This window comes from Corvus kubaryi, unplaced genomic scaffold (genome assembly GCF_017639235.1).
Source record: "Corvus kubaryi isolate FWS band 111438036 unplaced genomic scaffold, C.kubaryi_AGA036_p1.0 37387, whole genome shotgun sequence".
Lineage (NCBI taxonomy): Eukaryota > Metazoa > Chordata > Aves > Passeriformes > Corvidae > Corvus > Corvus kubaryi.
Window position 1 is genome coordinate 7,468,853 of NW_024581129.1, and position 21,177 is coordinate 7,490,029.

At 51.3% G+C, this 21,177-nt stretch overlaps 1 protein-coding gene across 3 annotated transcripts in view; it reads left to right on the plus strand.

The window, feature by feature from the left end:
* TRAF7 (TNF receptor associated factor 7) overlaps window positions 1-21,177 on the plus strand; it is a 29,580-nt gene that overhangs the window by 522 nt on the left and 7,881 nt on the right. Inside the window, exons 1-9 of one of the 3 annotated variants that reach the window (XM_042036904.1) lie at window positions 2,944-3,046; window positions 9,561-9,679; window positions 9,883-9,940; window positions 11,002-11,093; window positions 15,192-15,308; window positions 16,589-16,681; window positions 18,371-18,404; window positions 19,690-19,873; window positions 20,559-20,693. In XM_042036904.1, coding sequence (XP_041892838.1) covers window positions 9,599-9,679; window positions 9,883-9,940; window positions 11,002-11,093; window positions 15,192-15,308; window positions 16,589-16,681; window positions 18,371-18,404; window positions 19,690-19,873; window positions 20,559-20,693 — 794 coding nt within the window. In that variant the 5' untranslated portion in view covers window positions 2,944-3,046; window positions 9,561-9,598. Of the gene's footprint in view, window positions 1-2,943; window positions 3,047-9,560; window positions 9,680-9,882; window positions 9,941-11,001; window positions 11,094-14,846; window positions 14,940-15,191; window positions 15,309-16,588; window positions 16,682-18,370; window positions 18,405-19,689; window positions 19,874-20,558; window positions 20,694-21,177 lie in introns of those variants that run through there. The other 2 variants (XM_042036903.1, XM_042036905.1) reach the window with 2 other exon arrangements.

A 21,177-nucleotide genomic window follows, 5' to 3' on the forward strand; every position in this document is an offset into this window, starting at 1 on the left:
TCCGTGAGGGGAGGGGCCGGGCCGGGCCGGGCCGGGCCGGGGGCGCTGGGCCGCGGGCCGGGGAGGTGCCGGCGGAGGCTCCCGGGGCTGCCCCGTGCCCACCGCCCGCGGTGTCTGGGGTGCCAGCGGGTCTGTTGGGGCGCTTCGAGGAGCTCGAGCATCATCTGCGCTGTTCGTCCCCCGTGAATCCCGCCCGGGTCTCGCTCACCGCCCCCGCTGCCCTCCCGGCGTGTTCACTGGGTCTCACCCCAGGTTCTGCTTAGCTCTGGGGTTTTTCTGCTTAGTTTTGTCGTTTTCTGCTCCACTCCTTGTCCGACCGCAGCACGTGTTGCTGCTCTTTCTCTCCTGCCCTCCCAGTACCCTCATTTCCCTGGACTTTGGTTTCACAATATACAAAATGTGGGGTATCTGGGGGTAGGTCTCCGTAGCTGTCCCAGAACATTTGCAGGTCTGGATCAGGCGGTGGATTGTGAATTGTGCCGTCCTCTACTCATTTCAAACGAGCTCTTGGGCTCTGTCCCCTCCCGCTGCAGCTGCTGTCCCGGTAACAGACGCTGTCAAATGCTTTGCTCCTGTCGGATCCCTGAGCTGGTGTGCTGGGAAGGGCAGCAGCGAGGATTTCCCTTGGGTTCAGCTTCCTTTTGGGCTCTCTTGGGGTCCAAGGCAAAGACTCTGTGCTGTCGGGGGCTGGTGCGTGCTACAAGAGCTGGGTTTGGTGTGTCCATAACGCGCCAGGTCCAGGCTGTTGTCCCTGCCAGGGCGTAGCTGTGCTAGGAACTGTGACCTAGCAGTTGTTTTTTCCACTTTGGCAACGTTGCTTTGCCTTTGTTTCAATCCCAGCGCTCTTAATTTTGCCTCCCTGTGCATTTTCCCCCCAGCGATGTGTTTTCAGCCTGTAATGAGCAGTCAGGTTCCTCTTAAACAGCTGCTGCATTTTGGTCTCGAGTGTTTGTCTGTCAGTGGTTTCAGCTTCCAGCCACAATGAGGATTTCGGGACTTGCAGGAGAAGGTTTGGGGGTGAAGGATGGTTCCAGAAAGCCCTTGATGAGTGAAAGTAGTGTGAGATCACAGAATCCCAGAACTGTTTAGGTTGGAAAAGACCTCCAAGGCCACTGAGTTCACCCCATGCCCAATCCCAGCCCAGAGCACTGAGTGCCACGTCCAGGCATTCCTTGGACATCTCCAGGGACGAGGACTCCAAACCTCCCTGGGCAGCCCCTTCCAAGGCCTGACAACCTCTTCCATGAAGAAATTCCTCCTGATGTCCAACCTGCACCTCCCCTGGCAAGGGAAACTCCTTAAAATCATGCAGGAAGCTGCAGGAGCAGGTAGTGTCTGCAGTCTGCTGGATTCCTTCCAGGTCCTGGGGTCCCCTGTCTCGAGCAGGGAAGGGACAGGGTGAATCCACACAGAAAGCTCCCATGCTGGGGTTTGGTTTGTGTGCAGGTGACACTGCCCTGAGGGAGGGAACATTTTACCCAGTGGAAGTGGGAAACCTGAGCCAAAGTGGTGTTTCCAGTCAGGGGATGCTGGTGCCTTCACTGCTAACACTCAAACAGGGATTTTCATATTGATTGGACTCAAGGAAAAAAAAAACCAAAACCCAATCCATCGTTTTCAGGTGGTTTGGTTCCCTGATCCAGGGGATCCCTGAGTGGGCCCTCACCAGCCCGTTCCCGTGGCAGCGCAGCCTCTGATGGCCTAAAGCCACAGATGAGCATCATATGGAAGTTTGTGTCCCCTGGCTGAAGTCAGCCCTTCCCTTCCCAGCTTCCACAATCCCAAGGTGCTGCTGGAGGCACAGGGAGCCCTGCAGGTTCTGCGATGTTGCAGAGCACTGTGTGCTGGTGCCAGATCTGCCCTGCACCCTGGGGTGCTCCTGGGCAGTGCTGAGCACTTTGCAGCCTCAGTGGGGTTCAGCCATCGGTCACCTCGAGGGCTGAGCATTCACCTGTTCCCAGGGACCTTCCAAGCCCTGCTGGCCCTGAGTGTGGGATTTCCTGGAGCGTACCTTCCTCATGCGTAATCTCAGCCAAGCCCAGGTGTGCCAGGAGGAGGGCATTGGAGAGAAAATCCTTCCTGGATTCCAGTACTTGGACTACGTGGCCATGTTCAGTCTTGTGGACTTCTTCCCTCTGGGTTTTTATTCCCTTTGCTGTCCCTTCCCTGCCTGTGCTCCTTTGTCATGGGCATGGTGAGGCACACACCAGCATGTCCCTGTGCCCGTGGGTTGGATCAGAGGCTGTCGTGGCAGCTGGGACAAGGAAGGAGGCAGCTGCTTGCTCACAGGGGTACGTGTCACCCTTCTTTGAGCTCAGCAAGTCCCCCAGGAGCCTAAGGCAGCAGCACCCCAAATTACCCATTCAGGCTGCTCCTGCTCTGCCTTTAGCATAGCCTGAGCTTGGAGCTTCAGAGTCACCTTCTTGCTTTTAACGAGGTGTCCTGGGGGCTGGAGTGGGGCAGTGCCTGCTCCTGGGAGAACCTCAGCTGTGGGAGAGGGTGTCCTGGCAGTAGAAGTCCCCCACCATCAGTGTCTATATTTCAGGTGAGTCCTGCTCCCCAGCTCTGCCTTTTTGTGGCTATTAGTTAACTGGATTTCCCTGGATTGTCTCTCCAGGCAAAGACCGTGTCGCTGTTTGTTATTCAGAATTCTGAACAGTTTGGGAACTATAAAGAGGGTGAGAAACTCAAACTCCCCTTAAAGGAAGTGAAGGACTTTTCTGTCTCTGGAGCTTTCTCCAATCAGGGGAATAAATCCATGTGTGCTAAGAGAGGGTTGTTTTTCCTGCACTAAACCGAACCCAGAGCAGCCGGGGCAAAGCTGGGAGGCAGCGTGGAGATTGGCTGAGCTGTGGGATTTTCCAGCTGGATTTACATATCGCCCACTGCTCCGCATGCCTTTGTGTTTACATCACTGGGGAGCGATCCACACACGCACACACGTAGCGGAAGAGGCACTTTGGCCGAGGGAAAGCCTGTCCACAACTCAGGAATTGGGTATGGTGGTGGCATCTTGCCGGGCTCTGCTGCTCCAGGATGGCCAAGGGTGAGTTTCCTCCAAGGAAAAGTGTTTGCTCCGGGTGCCGGGTGTCAGGCTGTCGGCAGCATTCCCGGGGAAGCTGCTCCGCTTCAGCAGTGAGGGAGGAACTGTTTTCATCTCTCAGTGGAGAGCAGGAGGTACCTGGAATCCAGCATCGGTTTGGAAGTGGGTACCTGTGGCGTGTCCAACAGCTGGAGCTCTGTCACGCTGATTTTATGATCCTTCAGAGTGACCTTTGCAAGGACGCGGAATGCTTGATCGCAGCAACCCAGCAAGTGTGTTCTGAGGTTGTTCCTGGTGTTTCAGAAGTGGGAAGTCCTCGATATTCCTTAGGCAGAGTTGTGAGCACAGAAGCCAAGATTGTGAGGAGAGGCAGTGTCCCGCTGCCTCCCCTGGAATTCTGAGTCACCCTGGGGGAGAGAGTTTAATCCGTGGTGTTTGAGGGTTGTGGGACACTGAGTGGTGCTTCTGTCTGAAAGCTGTCAGTAAATTTTCCATGGTGGAAGTGTCCACATCCACTGATTTCTTTTGGAATCAAGGATTTGGTGCCTGTTTCTCCCAGGATCAGTAGTTTGATCCATGAGTGTTGGTGCCTCCTGCTTCTTCTTCGTGGCAAAGTCCAAGGAAACTGTACAAAAAAAAGAGCAGGTGACTGGAATTTGCTGGGGTTTTTTTTTGTTTTTTTCTCTGAAGGAGATGATGTATTTCAGCTGGATCTTGGAAGTGCTTGAGTTGCATCCAGAGGGCAGAGAAGAGTGTGTGTGATAAAGTGTCAAAGCTTTGGAGGATGTTGGGGGGAACAGGGGGTGGAAGTGATACTTTGTGCTTTTTGAGTCATGGTTATGGGCTCAGGTTTCTTATGACTTTAATCTGGAAGAATCCCATAGTGTGATGAGGTGGTTACAGCTTTCCAAAAGATGCAGTGCAGCCAACCATAAGGCAAAGCAGTTGGAAAAGGCCTCAACCATGGCACAGGAATTGAGGAATAAAGGAGAGAGGAGCTTTGATTGCTTTGGGTCTAGCAGGACTTCAGGAGAGCAGAATCTAGGAGAGACAAACATTCCTCTGGCATCCTTGGGAGAACAGAGGCCAGATTTCTCCATCCCCCAGGCTTTGCTGCTGACCTGCCATGTCTTCAAGAGTTTTCAATTGAGTTGCAAGCCCCTCTATCTACCGGATTTGCAGCAGGGAGACCAACAGCAGAGCTGAGCCAGCCCACAGGACCCTGTGGGGTCTTGGCAGCCACTTGTTCTCTGTCAGACAAGTCTGAGGAGCGCTAGTGAGCACCAGTTGTGGTGTGAGTGGTGTGGGTGACTGTTCTCAGCTTCTGAAGATCTTTCATCAAGATCTGCTTTGCACAGAGTTGGCCATTCCCTCCTGGGGAACTGCAGCAGGACTGAGATTTTTGCCTTGGACAGGGAGGATGTTGTTGGTTTCGGGGCTTGGATGGGGTTTTATTCTTTTTCCTTCACCAAATCCACAGTTTAACAATGAGATGGTCGCGGAAGGGACCTGTTCTTTGAGAGAGGATGTGGAAGAGCACAAGCTGTGAAAGGCACAGCACGCAGCTCTGCAGTGGCAGGGCCAACTTTTAAAGCACCTTTTGATTAAGGTCCTTGTGTGACAGAGCTGTGAATGTGCCTGTTCCTGCCCAGCAGTGACTGAGGAGGTGCTGAGCCCACACAGGACAATTTTGGTTGCAGGGTCAGAATGTTGAGCCATGGACTGCCTAACAAAAATGGTGTTGTAGGTGGATCCTTCCAGGTTACCTGAAATGGAAATAAAGCTTCAAATGTAGTTTTGTGTCATGGAACAGCACTGAATATTGGCCTCTGTTCTAACTTCTAATTTAATTTTATTTTTCTGGGAAAATTGAGGTGCTTCATTTCACCAGAGCAATCACTTTTGATCCAGCTATGGGAGCATTTTAAAGTTACAGCTTCAGGTTTTAACGTGAGGTATTGCAAATATTCTTCTATCCCAAGGTTTCATTATCCTTTAGGAAAAGCACCGTATGAAATGCTTTTCCTTTCTGAACTCCATTTGTTCAAAGGCATGGCAGTGTTCAAACAGCTATTGAATGTGCTCTCACAGCCCTGCAGTCAGTGGAAGTGCTGGTAAAAGTAGCAGCAATTAAAAATATCCCTTTTATTTTTATTGATGACGGCTCAGTACAGTTATGGTCTCAGTGTAAGACATTCAGAAAAGCTGGTGTGACTTATAAGAAAAACTTATAAACAGTTAAAAGACTCTTCCACAGATTCATCAGCTGAAGGTGCCACATCCTGTCAGTAAGGCCGAACTTCTGTTTGTGTTTTTTGTCCTTCCTACACTGACTGACATCTGAAGAGTGTAAGAAATGTCCTGCTGGGTCAGGTCTTTTAGATTTTTGCTCGTCTACAACCTCTTTGTCTCTTTCATTTTGTGGGGTTTTTCGTAAGTTCTTCACCGCCAAAGTGGTATTGACAGCTCGGAAGAGCCGAGTGTCACCTGCAGATGTGGTGATTTCACTGCTGGCTTTTATTCACCATCTTCCCCTGGGAGCTGGAACAAGCTGACTCAGCAGTGGTGCTTGGGAATCCTGGCCTAGTGTTCCCTGAGCTGAGGAGTGACCACTGGGCTCCACTGTCTGCTTCCCATCCGGTGTGCCATGAGAGGTGTCTATCTCAGGGATCTGCTGTAGCTCTGCATTCTTACAGCCTGTGCTGTACAGGTCAGACCAGATGCTGATAGTCCTCCTCACCCTGCTGAGGTGGGCCTGAGGTGCTGATGGTCACAGAATAGTTAATTAGCCCACAAACACCCTGTGCCCTTGGCACCTGCGTGCTTTGCCCTTGTCCCATGGAGTTGTTGGAGCTTTCATCGGAGTATTTCCTTGGGGATGTGCCAATACCCTCAAGGATGTGTAACCCTTCTTGTTCTGCATGCAGTGTCGTAAGAGGCACAGAATCTTGTGTCTTACGCCATAAATACCCAAGCTGTGAGATAAGGAAGTTCACATCAGCCAGAGGCTGTTCCAGCCAGGGCAGGATAACCCATGCCTATCTTTCCCACTGGCAAGCACTCCTGCTGTGGGGCAATTTGCCAGCCCAGCAGTTTCCTTGAGGGTGAATACCCTTGGAGAGAGCTTCAGTGGGCAGAGAGGAGGGAAAGGAAGACCCAGCAGGTGTAGGACAAGTCTCTGAGCCCCAAGCACTGGTGGTTGTGTGAGGGGGAGACTGTTGCTGGTGTCTTGGAAAGGTGACTCTGTGCCATGGGAATAGCCAAGGGTCTGTGTGTGCTCTGGGGCTGACGGGAGGGAGGGCAGACCCTTGAGATTCTGTGCCAGTCCCACCAGACCCCAGGACTCTGGAATTAGCCAGGCCACTGGTCCTGATTCTCCTCCCAGCTCTGAGGTACAGTCAGGGGGTGATCCGTGGCTGATCCTTTTGGATCTCCTCTCAGCAGTGGGGAGAAAGAGCACTGCTTCGCCCTGCAGCTGCCTCTGCAGCTACTGGTGGTTGGGTTTTTCCTTGCCTGGAATACTACAGTAGGATTTTAAGGCTTTTCTTCTCACTGAGTCTCAAAAGCCTTGAGTTGATCCCTGTGATGTGCAAATGCTGAAACCTATCCCTGCCCCTCCTCACATCTGGTTATGATCAGCTGTGAGATTTACTGAATATTGGGTCCCCACAATTTCCTTTTTCCAGGGGAGATTTTTTCCCCCCTCTTTGTTTACTGTAAAAAACACTGATGTTGCATGTTAAAAAATAAAAAATAATTAAGTCCAGGCAAGGAGAATCTGGGTCACAGGCTGGGTTCTCAACACCAGCCACCCAAGAGGGACACTCATCCTCCAGGCCTGGGAGCACAGGACAGTGTAGTTGGCACAGTTCAAATGCCAAGCAAAGGCTGGTATTAGTGTTAACAACATCAGCTTTTCTGCCTCCTTTTAAATTCTTTGATATCAGTTGGAAAAGGTTCTCAGATGGAAAGGAAGGTGTGAGGAGCTTGTCAGACAATGCTCTGGAGAGGCATCTGCTCTGCTGAAATGCTCCTGCCTATGGTGGGTGCAGAGGTTTGGGCTGAAATCAGATATTGCTGTGGCAGCTGGTGTCGTGCAGCCTGGCTGATATTCCGCTCAACATGTTTTCCATTGCTCACATTCCTCTGGTCTCTGCTCGGAGCAGACACGAGCAGGCTCCCTGCTGCTGCTGCAGGTACCTTGCTCAGCCAAGCTGCAGGCACAGGTCATGCTTATAAACAGGGAGTGGAAAATCCGTGTGTTCCACATCCCCTCTCTCACTTTGGATTTACTGGAGGTTCCCAGGCAGGGATGGAAGGGTCATTGCAGTGGCTTGAGTGGCTGCAGTCACTGCTTGTGGCACGTCTGATCCAACATTTAATGATATCACAGAAATCCTCATGCTGTCAGTTATCCCCATTTTTGTTTTCCCTGTCTCTGAGTGTATCCCATTGCTTGAGTCTCCATCTGTTACATCTGAAGGTGATACATACCCTGAAAATAAGAGGGAACGAAGCTCTGCCTGAGTCTCCAGACAGCCCACGATCCTCCATCAGGATGGGCTTCCTCTCTTTCCATCTGGGAATGACTGTTTGCCCTAAACCACAAGAGGAATATTTGATATGCACGGTTCCCTTAACCTTAACTGACATGGCTGATGAAGTGGGAGCATATCCCTGCTCCTGCCTTTGAGCAATGCAGGATAAAGGGTGTGTGGGTAGGTGTTGCTGAGGTTCTCTGAAAAAGGGATCATGGATTCATATTCCAGGAAAGTGGAATATTTCTCTGCTTCCACCCAATAATGGGAGGAGGAGAGTGCTGAATCCCTTTTCCAGAGGAGAGTGGTGAGCCGAGCTGTACTGCTAGATGTAGAGAACCTGCAGAGAGGGGAATTTTTGGGGAGACACATGTTATTGAACATGAGATAATGCAACCTTGAGATGGGAAATCCCAGGAAATGCGGCAGTTTGTGCCATCACTCATAGAAGTACTTGCTTTGCTTAATTTATGAGTACTGCATCATCTGGAGACCCCAGCTGGAGACCTCTCATCTTCAGGCTTTGTAGTTGAAGAGGGGAATTTTTAGGCTTGTGCAGAAGGGGGAATTTTTTGCCGGGAGGAAGCCAAGAGCTCCAGTGGCTCATCCAAGGCTGCCAGAGGGAGGGAGGCTGAGTGATCAGATCTCATGGGGCCATGGCCAGTGGCCCAAACCCTTTGTCTGCCCTCTTCCACCTCCCACCCTCCTGGTTGCCTCTGCTCTCTGTGCCCTCAGGAACATGGACAGGAATAAAAGGATCTGATGGCCCAAGCCAAACTTCTGGCTTGCTGGAGCCCAGCTTTAAACTCCGCAGGTCTCCCTGATGCAGCAGCACAACTCTGCCTCATTCCTGCTGCTTTTGAGACAGCTCCAGACTCTGTGCTCAGCATTTCCTCAGGGATCTGGCATTTGCAAGCAGCCAGGACAGCGCTGTCACGTGTGTGGAAAACATTATCCAGATCCCTGGTTTTCAGATGGTTTTGGGTTTGGTTTCAGGGTTTCTGTTTGTTTGGTTTTTCTTTGGAATTTTGGTTTTATATGATTTTTGAACATAGTTGTTTCTGAAAGTTTAGACCTGAGCAGCAATTCCCTGCTCAGGATTCTGCTGCTGCTGTTCCTGGCTGCCTGACAGCTGTTGGATCCAGAGCTGCAGGGAGCACCAGGAAGTGCTGTGTCAGGCCATGAGCAGAACCTTGGCCGAGGACAGCTCGAGTGTCACCTTTGCAGTGTTTAAAATGTGTGTGCAGGATGTGCCCAGCCCTGTGTCCCAGGGCTCTCCAGGGAGGTGGGAATCCCTGGACGAATCCCAGGTCACAGCTGTGTGGTGGGATCCTCTCTCTGAGCCTCAGTTTCTGTTCCTGTAAAGTGGAGAAATCACAGTGCTTTATAAAGAGCTTGGAGATTTAGGACTTGTCACTCCCAGATAAGAGAAAACCAACTGCTAGAAACACCTGAGATACTTCACCTCCCTGGTGCCTGGCTGAGCGTTGTCTCTGAGGGAAACTCCTGCCTGCCTGAGCCAGGAGCATCTCTGTGTGATGGCAGAGGAGCTGCAGCTCCTTCCTGAGGGTATCCTGGCTCTAAAAAAGACTGAGAGCATCTTGTCAGATTTGCTGGGACAGCAGCATAATTGTGCCCTGAAGCAGCATCAGGTTTCAGCAGAGGTTAAAGAAAGCAAACTCCACATGTTTCTGCAGATTATTGTTGTGGAATTCTTGACTTTGCGAACTTGAGCCTAATGAAACAGTGGAGGGAGAGAAATGAGGCTCTTATTAAAAGATAATCATATATTTAAAAAATGCTGAACATTCATCCAGAGACAAATTGAAGGAATCTGATTTTGTCCTCGCCTCTTGCTTCTGAAAATCCAGGTTTATGTGAGTTTGGGTAACTCACACAGGCTTCATGCTGCAGGAGAGTGAGCCCAGGAAAATACACACAACAAACCTCGCTCTCTTCATGTCCTTCTTCTTCCACAGAGCAAGCTTCCCATGACTAACAGATGCTGGCCTAGATTATGAGCTCAAACAAGAACGCTCGCTACAATCGTTTCTCCAGTGGCACAACAAACATCACTACTTCTGAAAACGCTAACGGGGTAAGGCCACTGCTGGTGGCACAGAGAGGGGACAGGGCTGCTTCCTGTGTTCTCATCCTTTCTTTTGAAATATGGTATTTTCTTGCCACTTAAAATCTCGCTATTCACAGATAAAAGCTGGGAATGTGTATGCAGTATTTCACCAGCTCAGGAAAAGTCTGAAGGCTTTAAATGCCCTGACATTCATTTTTTCAATATTTCAGACAAGAATGGAAACAACTTTTGGACCAGCCTTCTCTGCTGTGACCACCATCACAAAGCGTGAGTGTTTCATGTGTACAGTATCTCCCCAGAGCACTGTGTGTGATCCCAGGGTGGTGGTTGTTTTACAGATCATAAAGCTCTTGGGAGAATCCCTGTGGTCATTAACCGGGTGCTGAGGGGCTGGGTTTGGTGTTAGGCAGCCCAAGTGTCCTGACATGATGGAAATGAGCAGGCACGGGAATTTTCTCCCCTCAGGCAGACTGAGCAGTACCACTGGGAAGCCCCTGCTGAAAACAGAGTAGTTTTCAGTACAACAGGGTTTGATACTGAGCTCAGCACCAAATCTTATTGATCCCTGTGACAATCATCACCAATGCTGAAAATTTCCATCTTCACTCCGTGCCTGACTGTGAGTCACTCTGGAGCTTTGGTAAAACCCCGTGGCCATTTTTAGCTCAGACAGGAGGGGATGCAAATGTCCCTGCTCATTTAGAATTCCTGTGCCTTGTCCCTCAAAGCTCAGCAGGTGAGGGGAGCCTGAGCCCTGGCACGTGGGGTGAATATAGGAAGAGGCCTGATTTCATTTTGGAGAACAAATATCTGTCCTTTAATAGAGACAAAAAGACTTGACACTGATTTAGATAAGGAAATGAACATCTGCCTGAGAAAAATGTTTGGATTACATTTGTCCTGAACTCTGGATGGTTTTGGACTCCCGAATATTTACATTCAGACTTTTATACAAGTCAGTAATATGATCTCTATACAAATATCTCTTATTTAGTTTAGCATGCCTCCCCTGTGCCTCAAGGATATCCAGACCTCCCTGGATCCAGGCAATTTTTATTGGTGACTGAGATACGTGGGAGTATAAAGTTTCCTTTTAATAGTATTTTTAACCTGTGGACCTGACAGAATATTATCTGAGCTCTTCTCTGGGCAAGCTCTCAGAGATCAGGGTTGTTCTACCTGTGCTGATATGTCCAGTCATGAACTGGCGTTGGAGAATCCCCGGTCTTTTTCTAAGGATCACTTACAGCTACAGAGGCTGGCCCATAGCTCAGAAATGTTTCTGACGAGCCTAAATGCTTGTTTTTCTTCTTGAACTCCACTTAAAGCTGACGGGACCAATACTTTCAAGCAGCACCGTCGGACCCCGTCCTCCTCCAGCACCCTCACCTACTCCCCACGGGATGAGGACGATGGCATGGTAGGTGTTGCCAGGACCCTCCTGGCTGGCTTAGCTGGGTAGAAGTGAAATGAGAGGTGTCTGGAGCTCCTCTGAACTCCTCTGCCTCCCTCATCATTCTCTGTGTTACCTGTGCCCAGAGGCAGGACCAGCCTCAGCATTCCTGGCTGCTCCCATGGTTGGTGCCAGGGGGAAGCAGCTCATTCTGACCTGGGGCTTTAGGCTGGAGCTGCTGGTGCTGCTTTTCACACTGCTTGAAATCGTTATGTGGGTCCAAAGCCTGGGAACTACAGATCCCACAGCCTCCTTGTGAGGGTGTATGTGGCTCCTGGGAGAGCAGGGAGCTCAGGAGGAAACAGCCCCTGCCAGAGATGTCTGGGCCATGACTGGGGCCAGGCACTCTCCGTGTTGGATGGATCCCAGCTGGCTCTGCAGTTATGGCCGTAGAATCCATTCCTATTCCCACCTCCAGATGGGGCCTCTGACCACAGGGAGCGGGTTTGGAACCTGCAGAGTGGGATGTTGGACGCTGCAGGCTGTGCTGGGCTTCTCACGCAAACCGTTCCTGTGTCTCCCAATATCCTGGTGGAAAAGCAGTTGCAATTTTGTATCCAGTTTTCTCACTCACTTCTGGGTCAGTTCATTTTGGGGAATTTAGTGATTCAACAGGCTCCAGGGTTAGCTGCTTGGAGAGAAATTAAATTCACTCAATCAATTAAATCAAGACCAGCAACAGCAAAGCAAACCTTGGTGAAAGGATGGACAGCTCCGAGGCTGGACCTTCTGTCCATGGTGCTCCAACCACATCTCAGAACCACAAGCTCTGTTGAGATCTAAGCAAGTTAGTAGCAGACTTCAAATTAAGTACTGGTAGACTTAGTCAGGTTACAAGACCCAATTTCCAAGCCAGGCATAAATGGATCACTGCTGCTGGAATTAGGCACTGGCAGAGACTGGGGTCAGCAACAGTATGGAGCTGCAGCACTTCTTAAAATAAATTTGACACCAGATTGCAAAGAATTTTATTGTCAGCATCCTATAAAGTTCCTTCTGTTGCTCAGACATCTTGCTGTGTTTTATGTGAGCCCGTGGGGGTTTTGTTTGTTGTTGGTCTTTTTTCTAACAAGTCCTTTGAAAATTTCCTGGTGTCCTTGCCAAATGCAGCTCTCCAGCCCACCACTAACCCCACGAGCTGGGCCAGTGTTCAGGCCACCCCTGGCTGTCAGCATGGACCTGTGGGCTGAGTGCTGGGCTCACAGTGCCCTTTTCACAAGCTGGGCAGTTCTCACAGGGCAGAGGGGAGGATTTTTCCAGAGGAGGGGATGCTGTGGATATTTCATTTAGCCAGGTCTGATGAAGAAACTCCCTGACTCATTTGAAAACCCCACTGGCATGAACTGGGGTGTGCAGCCAAGAATGGGGGAGATCTCTGCTGAGAGCCAGCTTCCATCCTCTTGGACAGTCTCAGCCCACTTTCCCTGGAGTGTTAAATATTCTTTAGCAAAAATAGTGAGAGGATTAATGAGTGGTTCAGGAAGCAGTGTGAGGTGCTGACAAACCAGAACTGCCCCGGTCCTGCTCTGCCTGCTGCTCCAGACAGACTCACTAACCCTCTTAGGAAGCTTCATTTGCTTTGTCAAGAAATAATCTGGGATTTCCCTTCCTCATCACTGAGTTTTCCCTCCTCCAGAAGCTGCCAAGGGCTTCTCAGCCATCAGAGAGACAGTTGGAGACAAGTCAGAGCCCTCCTGTGACCTCCACCACTCCTTTTTCTTTCCTTTTAAAGCTGCTGTTAATGAGACAAAAGCAGCAGTGTGTTCTGTGTGCAAGGCAGGGATTACTGGACACAGTGCCACAGGTTCCCACCTTGCTGTGCCTACATGGAGCTGGGGCCTTCACCTGGAGGCTGCTCCTGTAGCTGAGGTGATGGGAACTGCAGCTAAAGATTGCAACTGAATATTGGAACAGTTGGATACTGTGGATGGAGGCTGCCTGGTTGTCCAAAGTCTGTTGTTTACAGGGAACTTCACCTCTGAGCCAGGGGCTGGATTGAATTACCAGCAAAAACTCTCCATCTTCCATCAGATGTTTGAGTGCTCCATCCTTGGGCTGTTTGAAGGTGTGCCTGATGTTTAGTGCAAAAATAAGGTCTCTTGAGTTTTATCCTTGTTTGCTTAGCAAAACCCAGGCTGCAGATACCCAGAGGGTCTGGAACTGCCAGCACACCCTCTGCCATCTGTGTTGTCCCCACAGCCCAGGGGGAGTGAGGGATCCTTCTCAGCACATCCCCTTCTCCCCTGTGCAGTTAACTCCAGCATTACCCGAACCAGGACACAGGGAGCTGAGCCCACAGTCTTACACAAACCTTCTGTGCCTTGCACCCCTGCCTCCTGGAAATGCTGGAATGCTGCAGTTCCCCCTCTCCTTTGGTGATCCTCACTGGATGTTGCTGGTTACAAACCTGCCTCACTGCAGAGCCTGCCTTTGCTGCCCTCACCCCCCTATCACCCCCAGAGTGGGAACGATGCACAGTCATTCTTGTTATTTTAGTAATTTCTGCTACTAGTGGAGGAAAATAATAAAATTAATGGATACACATAAAATTGATTTACCTCATTATAACCATTCCTCCTTAAGGTTTACCTATTTAGTCAATAAATATGCTGTCTTTAAGAGAAAGACATTTATGCTTTGGCTTGGAAGCAGATGCAGCATTTCTGAGTTCCTCAGAGCCCAGGATCATAAAAATGAAGTAGCAGAGCAGTATGAGGAACCAGCAGGATCCTGGTCTGCTCCTCTTCTGCAGCCCAGCCAGGCTGCCCTCGGGCTGCAGCATGCTTTGTCTCCGGGGAAGGCAGCAGCCTCTGAACCTCATCTTGCAGCTTTCATTGCTGAATTTCCTGCCGGCCCCACTGACCTCCTGCATTGCCTTTGTCCTTGGGTCTGATGTCACCCACTTTTACCCAGGGCAGGCACACAGAATGCAGCTCACAAGGCTCAGGTGGAGCACGAGGAAAAGCGTTTTGCTCACAAGGTGCAGGACAGGAACTCAGCCGAGTCTGGTCTGTGTGGCTTTCCCTGTTCCTGCTGGGCAGTGCCAGGCCTGACCTGGGCCAGGGCCAGGGAGAGTCCCTTTTCCAGTGGGCAGCCAGGGATCTCCAGAGCTCTTTCCAGCCAACACTCCTCAGAGGTGGAGACTGACGTAGGCTACAGCCAAGCCTTGGAGTGGAGTGACACATGCAGATGCCCATCCATCATCCCTTGTCTGGGGTGTCTGAGGCTTCTGGCTTCATTTTCCCATTTCTTTGTCAAAGCATCCATTCTGCTCATCGAAGACCTTTATTCCTCCTCTCTGCACCTTTCCCAGTCCACCAGCAGCATCTCTTCCAGAGTAACCCTGCAGTGGCTGTGCTCCCAGTTGCACTGAATTCCCAAATCCAGTCACCCATGGTCTGCAGTCTCCGGTCGCGCTTTGACACCAAATAGCACCTTGGCTATGTGCTGATGGTTGATATTCCACCCTCGGAGATGTGCTGCTGCTTAATATTCCAGCAGCAGCATTCCCTCAAAGCCAATCCCAAGGCCACCATAGCCAGAGGGATTTCTCTGGATTGGTGCACGCGGTTTCCACTCCGCTCTCCCCTCCCGAGCAGGAAGCGGTAGAGCCAGGCTCACAGAGAATTCAATAGAAGGAAGTTTCCACACTTACGCAAAGAAATTTGGCAGAAGTTAGATAGTGAGTGCAACAACAAGTGCTGCTGTAGAGATTAGAGACATTGCAGGAGCTGGAGCAGTCTCTGGGGGAGATTTACGGAGCTTTCCATGAAGGATTAATTCTTCCAGACCGTTGCTTTGCGGCCGTGCACGGTAAGTGTGCAGGGAATGCACCTTGGAGAAAGTGATGTGCTTGGAATTTCGATGGCAGCCTGGCTAAGGGAGTTAAACCCAAGTGATTCCTGTCTCTGGGCATGGTGCAGGGAAGGGCACACAGCAGCCGGGCCACTCAATGCAGCTGGGAATGGAGCAGCTGAGTGTTGTGGAAGGGGAAAACTGAACTTGAAGGCTCTGCCTGGAGTTTGGGAATTATTTGCACTGACCAGAGCTGCTCTGTGTCCGCAGCCTCCGATCAGCACCCCGCGCCGCTCCGACTCCGCTATCTCCGTCCGCTCCTTGCACTCCGAGTCCAACATGTCCTTGCGCTCCACGTTCTCACTCCATGAGGAAGAGGAGGAGCCAGTAGGTATTTGGGATTGTCTGAAGGAGCAGGATTAGGAAGCTCAGTGTCAAAAGAGTAACTTAGTGGACTGTCGTGAGTACACAGAGCTCTCACGGACAGATTTTGTGCGGTGCCTGGCTCAGACTCCTGCTTTTAACTTTGTTTCCACCACTGACTTTGCTTCCTTATGTACCATTTCCCTGCCTGGAAAGCGAGGACAATGGTGAGGCTTTTCTGCTTCCCAGAAAAACTGTAAGTCCTTTCAAAGTCCTGTGTGATTCCCTGGCCCTGCAGCAGAGCAGGGTGGGTTGCAAGGCTCAGGCTGGTGGTCTGGCCCCAGGCAGCAAGAGAAATACAATTCCCCTTGGATTTGGAGCCCCATCGCCATTCAGAGCTGTGCGGCACCCCACTGACTTGATTTTAAGCCCCAGGAGGGTGCAAGGAATTGTCTATGCGTTGGGGGAGGATACTTTTTAACTGAGCTTAGCTTGTGACCCAGTAACCAACCCCAAACTGGATGAATAAAAGGTCAGGCGGCATTCTGCCACTGATCTGGGATAAGAGTGTGTTTCATATTTAGGAACCCAGGGGGCTGGCTGTGTTTGCATTTCTGAGAGCAGCACAGGATGAAAAGGCAGAGCAAACCACAGAGATTGATTGGAAATGCTCTGAAATGTGAGCATGGAGAGCTGTGGTGCTCCAGGAGGACATGCTTGGAGCCCTGGAGAGCCGTGGTGCTCTGGGAGGATGTGCTTGGAGCCCTGTACTGGCAGTCCTAGTTGGTAAACAGAATGGAGAGATGGGCCCATTGCAGCAGAAACAATGTTGTTTCTGCTTCCTAAGGAATGAAGGAGCCCTTCCTTCAGAATGTTTCAAAAACATGAGTGCAGACTGCTTTAAAATTGCTTTTAAGCTCAGGCTTTGTACAGTTTTGACAACTCTACGTTCAGTCCAACCAAGGACAAAGTCCCAGCCAGTGCAGCTCATGCAGTTCTGGTGACTTGAATCATTGGCAAACAAGTTGGTCTGTGCAGTTTGCTGTCAGGTCCTGATCCTGCCAGATGCTGGTGGCCCCCAGTTTGTGATGAGCTGAGGGTCTCCAACCATTCCCAAGTTCATTCTTTCCCTACTGGAACTTAGCAGATCCAGGCAGAATTTTATGTTGAGATGATGAAATCCTCAGTGTGCCCCAGGCTCCCCAAGGCTCACCACTGAGGGGTTGTGTTATTCCTTCTGCAGAGCTGCAGGCTCTTGGTTTGGACTAATCCCCGCTGTCTCTGTCCCTTTGTGTGCCCTGCAGGAGCCCCTGGTGTTTGCAGAGCAGCCATCCGTGAAGCTGTGCTGCCAGCTGTGCTGCAGTGTGTTTAAGGATCCAGTCATCACAACCTGTGGGGTAAGGCAGGGCTCTCCCAAATATCCTGTGTGAGCCAGAGCCAAGCCTGGACTGTCCCCTCTGTCTTTCCCTGGTGACTGTCAAGCAAAACTAGGGCTTGCTTAAAATGGGGTGGTTTTTCCCAGGAGAGCTGTACTGTCAGCCACCCTGTCCTGGCCATCTTCAGTCTCCTTGCTGTGGCTTCCTTGAGGTCGAAAACTCCTCGTGAAGGGCTCTGCAGGAGCTCCTGGGCGCCCCAGGAACGGCTGTGCTTCAGTTGTGAAGGAAGTGTTGCTCATAAAACAAGAATGGCTTGAAGCTTCATTTAGTTAATGCTTGCAAAGGGATTTGAGATCTTCAAATGAAAGGCACGGGGTATTATGAATATTCTTCTGGATTCCATTTTACTGGGATTTAATAGAAGCTGTATATTATTCCTGCTTCTGCGCTGCTTGTGAAGAAAGATGGCTTTGAGATGGCTCTAATGCTTCTGACGTGCTTCTGATCACCAAGATGGGGCTGTAGCAACAGGAGCAGAGCTTAGGATTGTTTATTGCAGTGAGTGTACTATTCCCCAAAAGTGCTGGAAGCTGGTGCAGTTTGGCTGCACTATTCCAGTAAGCAGCTCTGCACAGAGACAGTGAGATTTACTGGTTAATGTGGAAAAAAACCCCACTGCAGGAAGCAGCCTGGCTTCATCTGCAGTCCTGGTCTGGCAGCTCTGGAGGGAGCTCGGTGCAGCTGTGCTGGGCAGGAAAAGGCCATGGGAGCAGGGCAGCAGATAACAGCTCCAGAGAGGGACTCACAGCCCTGCCAAGAGCTGGCTCTGTGGCAGGGGAATGTGGCTGAGGAGGCTCCAGGGAATCCACAGGGCAGGATCAGGACCAGTGAAATGCTGCAGCCTTTATATTCATTAGTGTGTTAGATTGTGTTTGCTACTTTGTCAAGTTAAACTGTCAGAACACTGAGAGGGGACCTATTTAAAGTGCTCAAATTTACAGAGCATTTAATGGGCTTACAAACCAGCTGTTCCATCTGCCTGACAGCAGGAGAGGGCAGCTTCTGCTGCCTTAGAAGGGCTCCAGAGAGATGAATGTGATGGGCTGACTGGGCAAGGACAGGGAGAGGCCAGGCTTCCCCTTTTCCCTTCCCTTGAGGGCTTCTCGGGGGAATGGAGGGATGACATGGGCTAAAGTGGAGGACGAAGTAGAGAAACCCTCTGCAGACATGGAGGGTAGGAAGGACTTGGATGTGTTCGAGACCAGGCTGGATGGAGCTCTGAGCCCTGGTCTAGTGGAAGGTGTCCCTGCCCATGGCAGGGAATTGGAACTTGATGATCTCTAAGATCCCTTCCAACCCACACCATTCCAGGATTCTGTGATCCCAGGAATATCAATCAGAGTGTGGCAGAACATGCCCCTGGGCTTTGGCTTGCAACACAATTCTGGCCTGATCCTGAACGGGGAGAACATCAAAGCTCCAAACTGTGTGTTCAGTACTCTCGGGAGCAGGACCTGTGCTGCACCCTGAGCTGCCTGAACAAGCAGCTGGGGTTTGCCCTGTGATGCTGAGCTAAAACAGGCAGAACAGCTGCTGGGGCCCCTGAGCCACAGGCTTTGGTATCTCCCACCTTTCCCAACGTTTGCCACAGGGAATAATTTGCCCGCTCTCGTTTTACGCTGACACTGCTGTTCCTCTCTGTCTCCACAGCACACATTTTGCAGGAGATGTGCCTTAACATCTGGTGAGTACAGAACTGTTCTTGTGTGGTGCAGCCAAAACACTGTTATTTTCTGGTTTATTTGCTTTCACGTAAAGAGAAACCTGCAGAAAAGTGTCCAAAGGGCTTAAAGCAAGCTGTCAGTCAGATGTGCCACTGCGGCAGTGAGGGGTGGGGCTGGGGGCTGATGGTACACTCTGGAGAATGGGCACTGCAGAGAGTGCTGGGCCCTGCTCCTGGGCACAGGATGTTCTCAGATCCGGGAATATGCAATGGATAATCCCAGGATAATACATCTCGCCCAGAGCTGACCCACTGATTTCAAACTGAAAGCTTTCTGTGGCTGCCTGGATAAAGAACCAGGAGCCACGTTTGGCATCAACCCCTCCTCCCCCATCCCCTCAGTGCCAGGGTTCTGGACCCTGACTGAGCCCCACTGAGCTGCTTTAGCTCATCCAGCTCTTGCAGAACCCTGGGAGAGCCGAGGCCCCTGGCTGCTGCTCTGGGCTAACCAGCTCCTGCTTGGGCTGGACTCTGGCCGCAAAAAAAGCCTTTTTTTGGCATGAGCCTGTGTCCCTCTTGGCAAGGTGTTGTTCAGCACAAAGCCAAGCCATTGGCATTACCAGAGCAGCAGGCCCTGAGGAGGCTCCCTGGGGAGTCCTGCAAAGCAGCAGCTCTTTTTGTCTTAAGATTTTTGTGTTCCATATGCAAGAGGTCCCTCTGCTTTGTGTGTTAATCCCCTCACCGTGCTCTGCCATATCAATCCCAACCCACAGATCTGTAGCAAAAGGCTTTGCAATTGCAATTCCCATCCCTGGAGTGTTCAGTAAGCAACTGGATGTGGCAGTGCTCAGTTGAAAAGGTGGTGACCGGTCCAAGGCTTGGACTCGATGATCTTGGAGGTCTTTTCCAACCTAAAGGATTCTGGGATTCAGGGGTTGCTGGTAGCAGGAGCTGAGCCCAGGCCTGGGTGAAGGAGCAGGTTATGGATGGGGCATCTGGTGATGACACTCACCCTTCAGCCAGCACATGGTAGTCTGAATCAGTGTGGGCTTCTTTCATTGGCAGCTCCCTCAAATCATTATGGATTAACATAAACTTTGACTTTTCCAAGCCCCAAGACAACCCAAAGATAATGCCTTGCAGACCTCAGGTGAATATTCCTGGCTCCTTCCATGGCCACTCACCTGGGAGTTGGCCGACTTGACTAGAGAAGGCAGAAAAATACAATTTCCACACAGGGGCTCTTGGAAACGCTCGTGCCCTGTCTCAGCCCTCACTGACTGTGTCATCCTTCCCTCCCTGGCAGAGAAGTGTCCCGTGGACAACGCCAAGCTGACGGTGGTGGTGAACAACATCGCTGTGGCCGAGCAGATCGGGGAGCTGTTCATCCACTGCAAGTACGGCTGCCGGCCCGCGGCCAGCAGCAAGCCCACCGCCTTCGAGGTGGACCCCCGTGGCTGCCCCTTCACTATCAAGCTGAGTGCTAGGAAGTGAGTGCTTTTTCCAGCCTGCAGCCTCTCCAGGGAAAGGGCTGTGCCAGCCTGGCCTGCCTGAGCTGCCCTGCAGCTCTGGGGCCGTGCAGCTCCTGCCAGCGCTGCTCTGTTTGGGTGTGCCAGGGTGTGGGATGGGGCAGGGTGGCTTCAGGGGACAGTTGAGGTGGAGGCAGATGGGCTGGTGTCAGGGGAAGGATGTTGTTTTCTGCTCCCATCTTACCTGAGTGCCAGCACAGGGACACGGGGTGCACTGTGAGAGCAGCCACCTCACATCTGGGATGAAGCTCTGTGGCTGTGGTCAAGTAGAGACCACAGAGGATGGGATTCTTTTTGTAAAAGGAATTACCTTGGTTATATCCTATGAATTTGAAATCTATCTCCCTCCCCATCCTAAATGCATTCCCTGTTTTCCCTGTCTATTGCCTGTTGTTGATGGCTGCCTGAAGGCTCAGCCCATCAGCTGCAGAAGTAGATGTGCCCTGTGAAGATGTGGCCTATTATTACTCTCAATTTTCTGGCCAAATGAGAATTTAAAGCTGGAATTGCAGTCTCAGAGCAGGAGGCTTTGGATCACCTGACAGCCTCACAGGGCTGGTTTGCTCCTCTCCCAACGATCTGTGTCGTTCCTATTAATTTTTGCTTTGTTGCTGATTTTCCCTGCCTTTGCTTCTCTCCGTGGCAGGGATCATGAGAGCAGCTGTGATTACAGGCCCGTGCGCTGCCCCAACAACCCCAGCTGCCCTCCCCTCCTCAAAATGAACCTGGAGGCTCACCTGAAAGAGTGTGAGCACATCAAGTGCCCCCACTCCAAATACGGGTAAGGATCTGATGCTTTTGCTGCAGCCTTGGGGTGGCCCTGAGGCCTCTGAGCAGCTCTCCCCAGTGCTGTGCATTAACCTGAGGCTGAGCTCGGGGTTACAGGGATTGCGGGAGGCAGCCCCGGAGCCTCTGGGTTGGAACAGGCAGGTCATGGTGCCCAGTGAAGAGGAGGGTGAGGAAGATGAGTGCTCAGGCGGAAGAACAGCTGGAGGAGAGTCAGAGCACGATGAGAGGAGGATGGGTACGAGAGTAATTTGAGCACCGTGGCAGTGTCTTGCCAACGAGTCCTTGTCCCAGGGCAAGGGAAGTGCTGATCTGCCTCAGAGGGTTCCCTGTCACCCGAGCCCCAGGGCAGGCCCTGCTTGGGTTTACTGTTGCAGGAAGTGGGTTCACCAAAAGTTCTTCCAGCGCTGGCACAGGGCAGTGGTGGAGTCCTCATCCCTGAGGAGTTTTAGTGCCGTGTAGATGTGGCACTTGGGGAC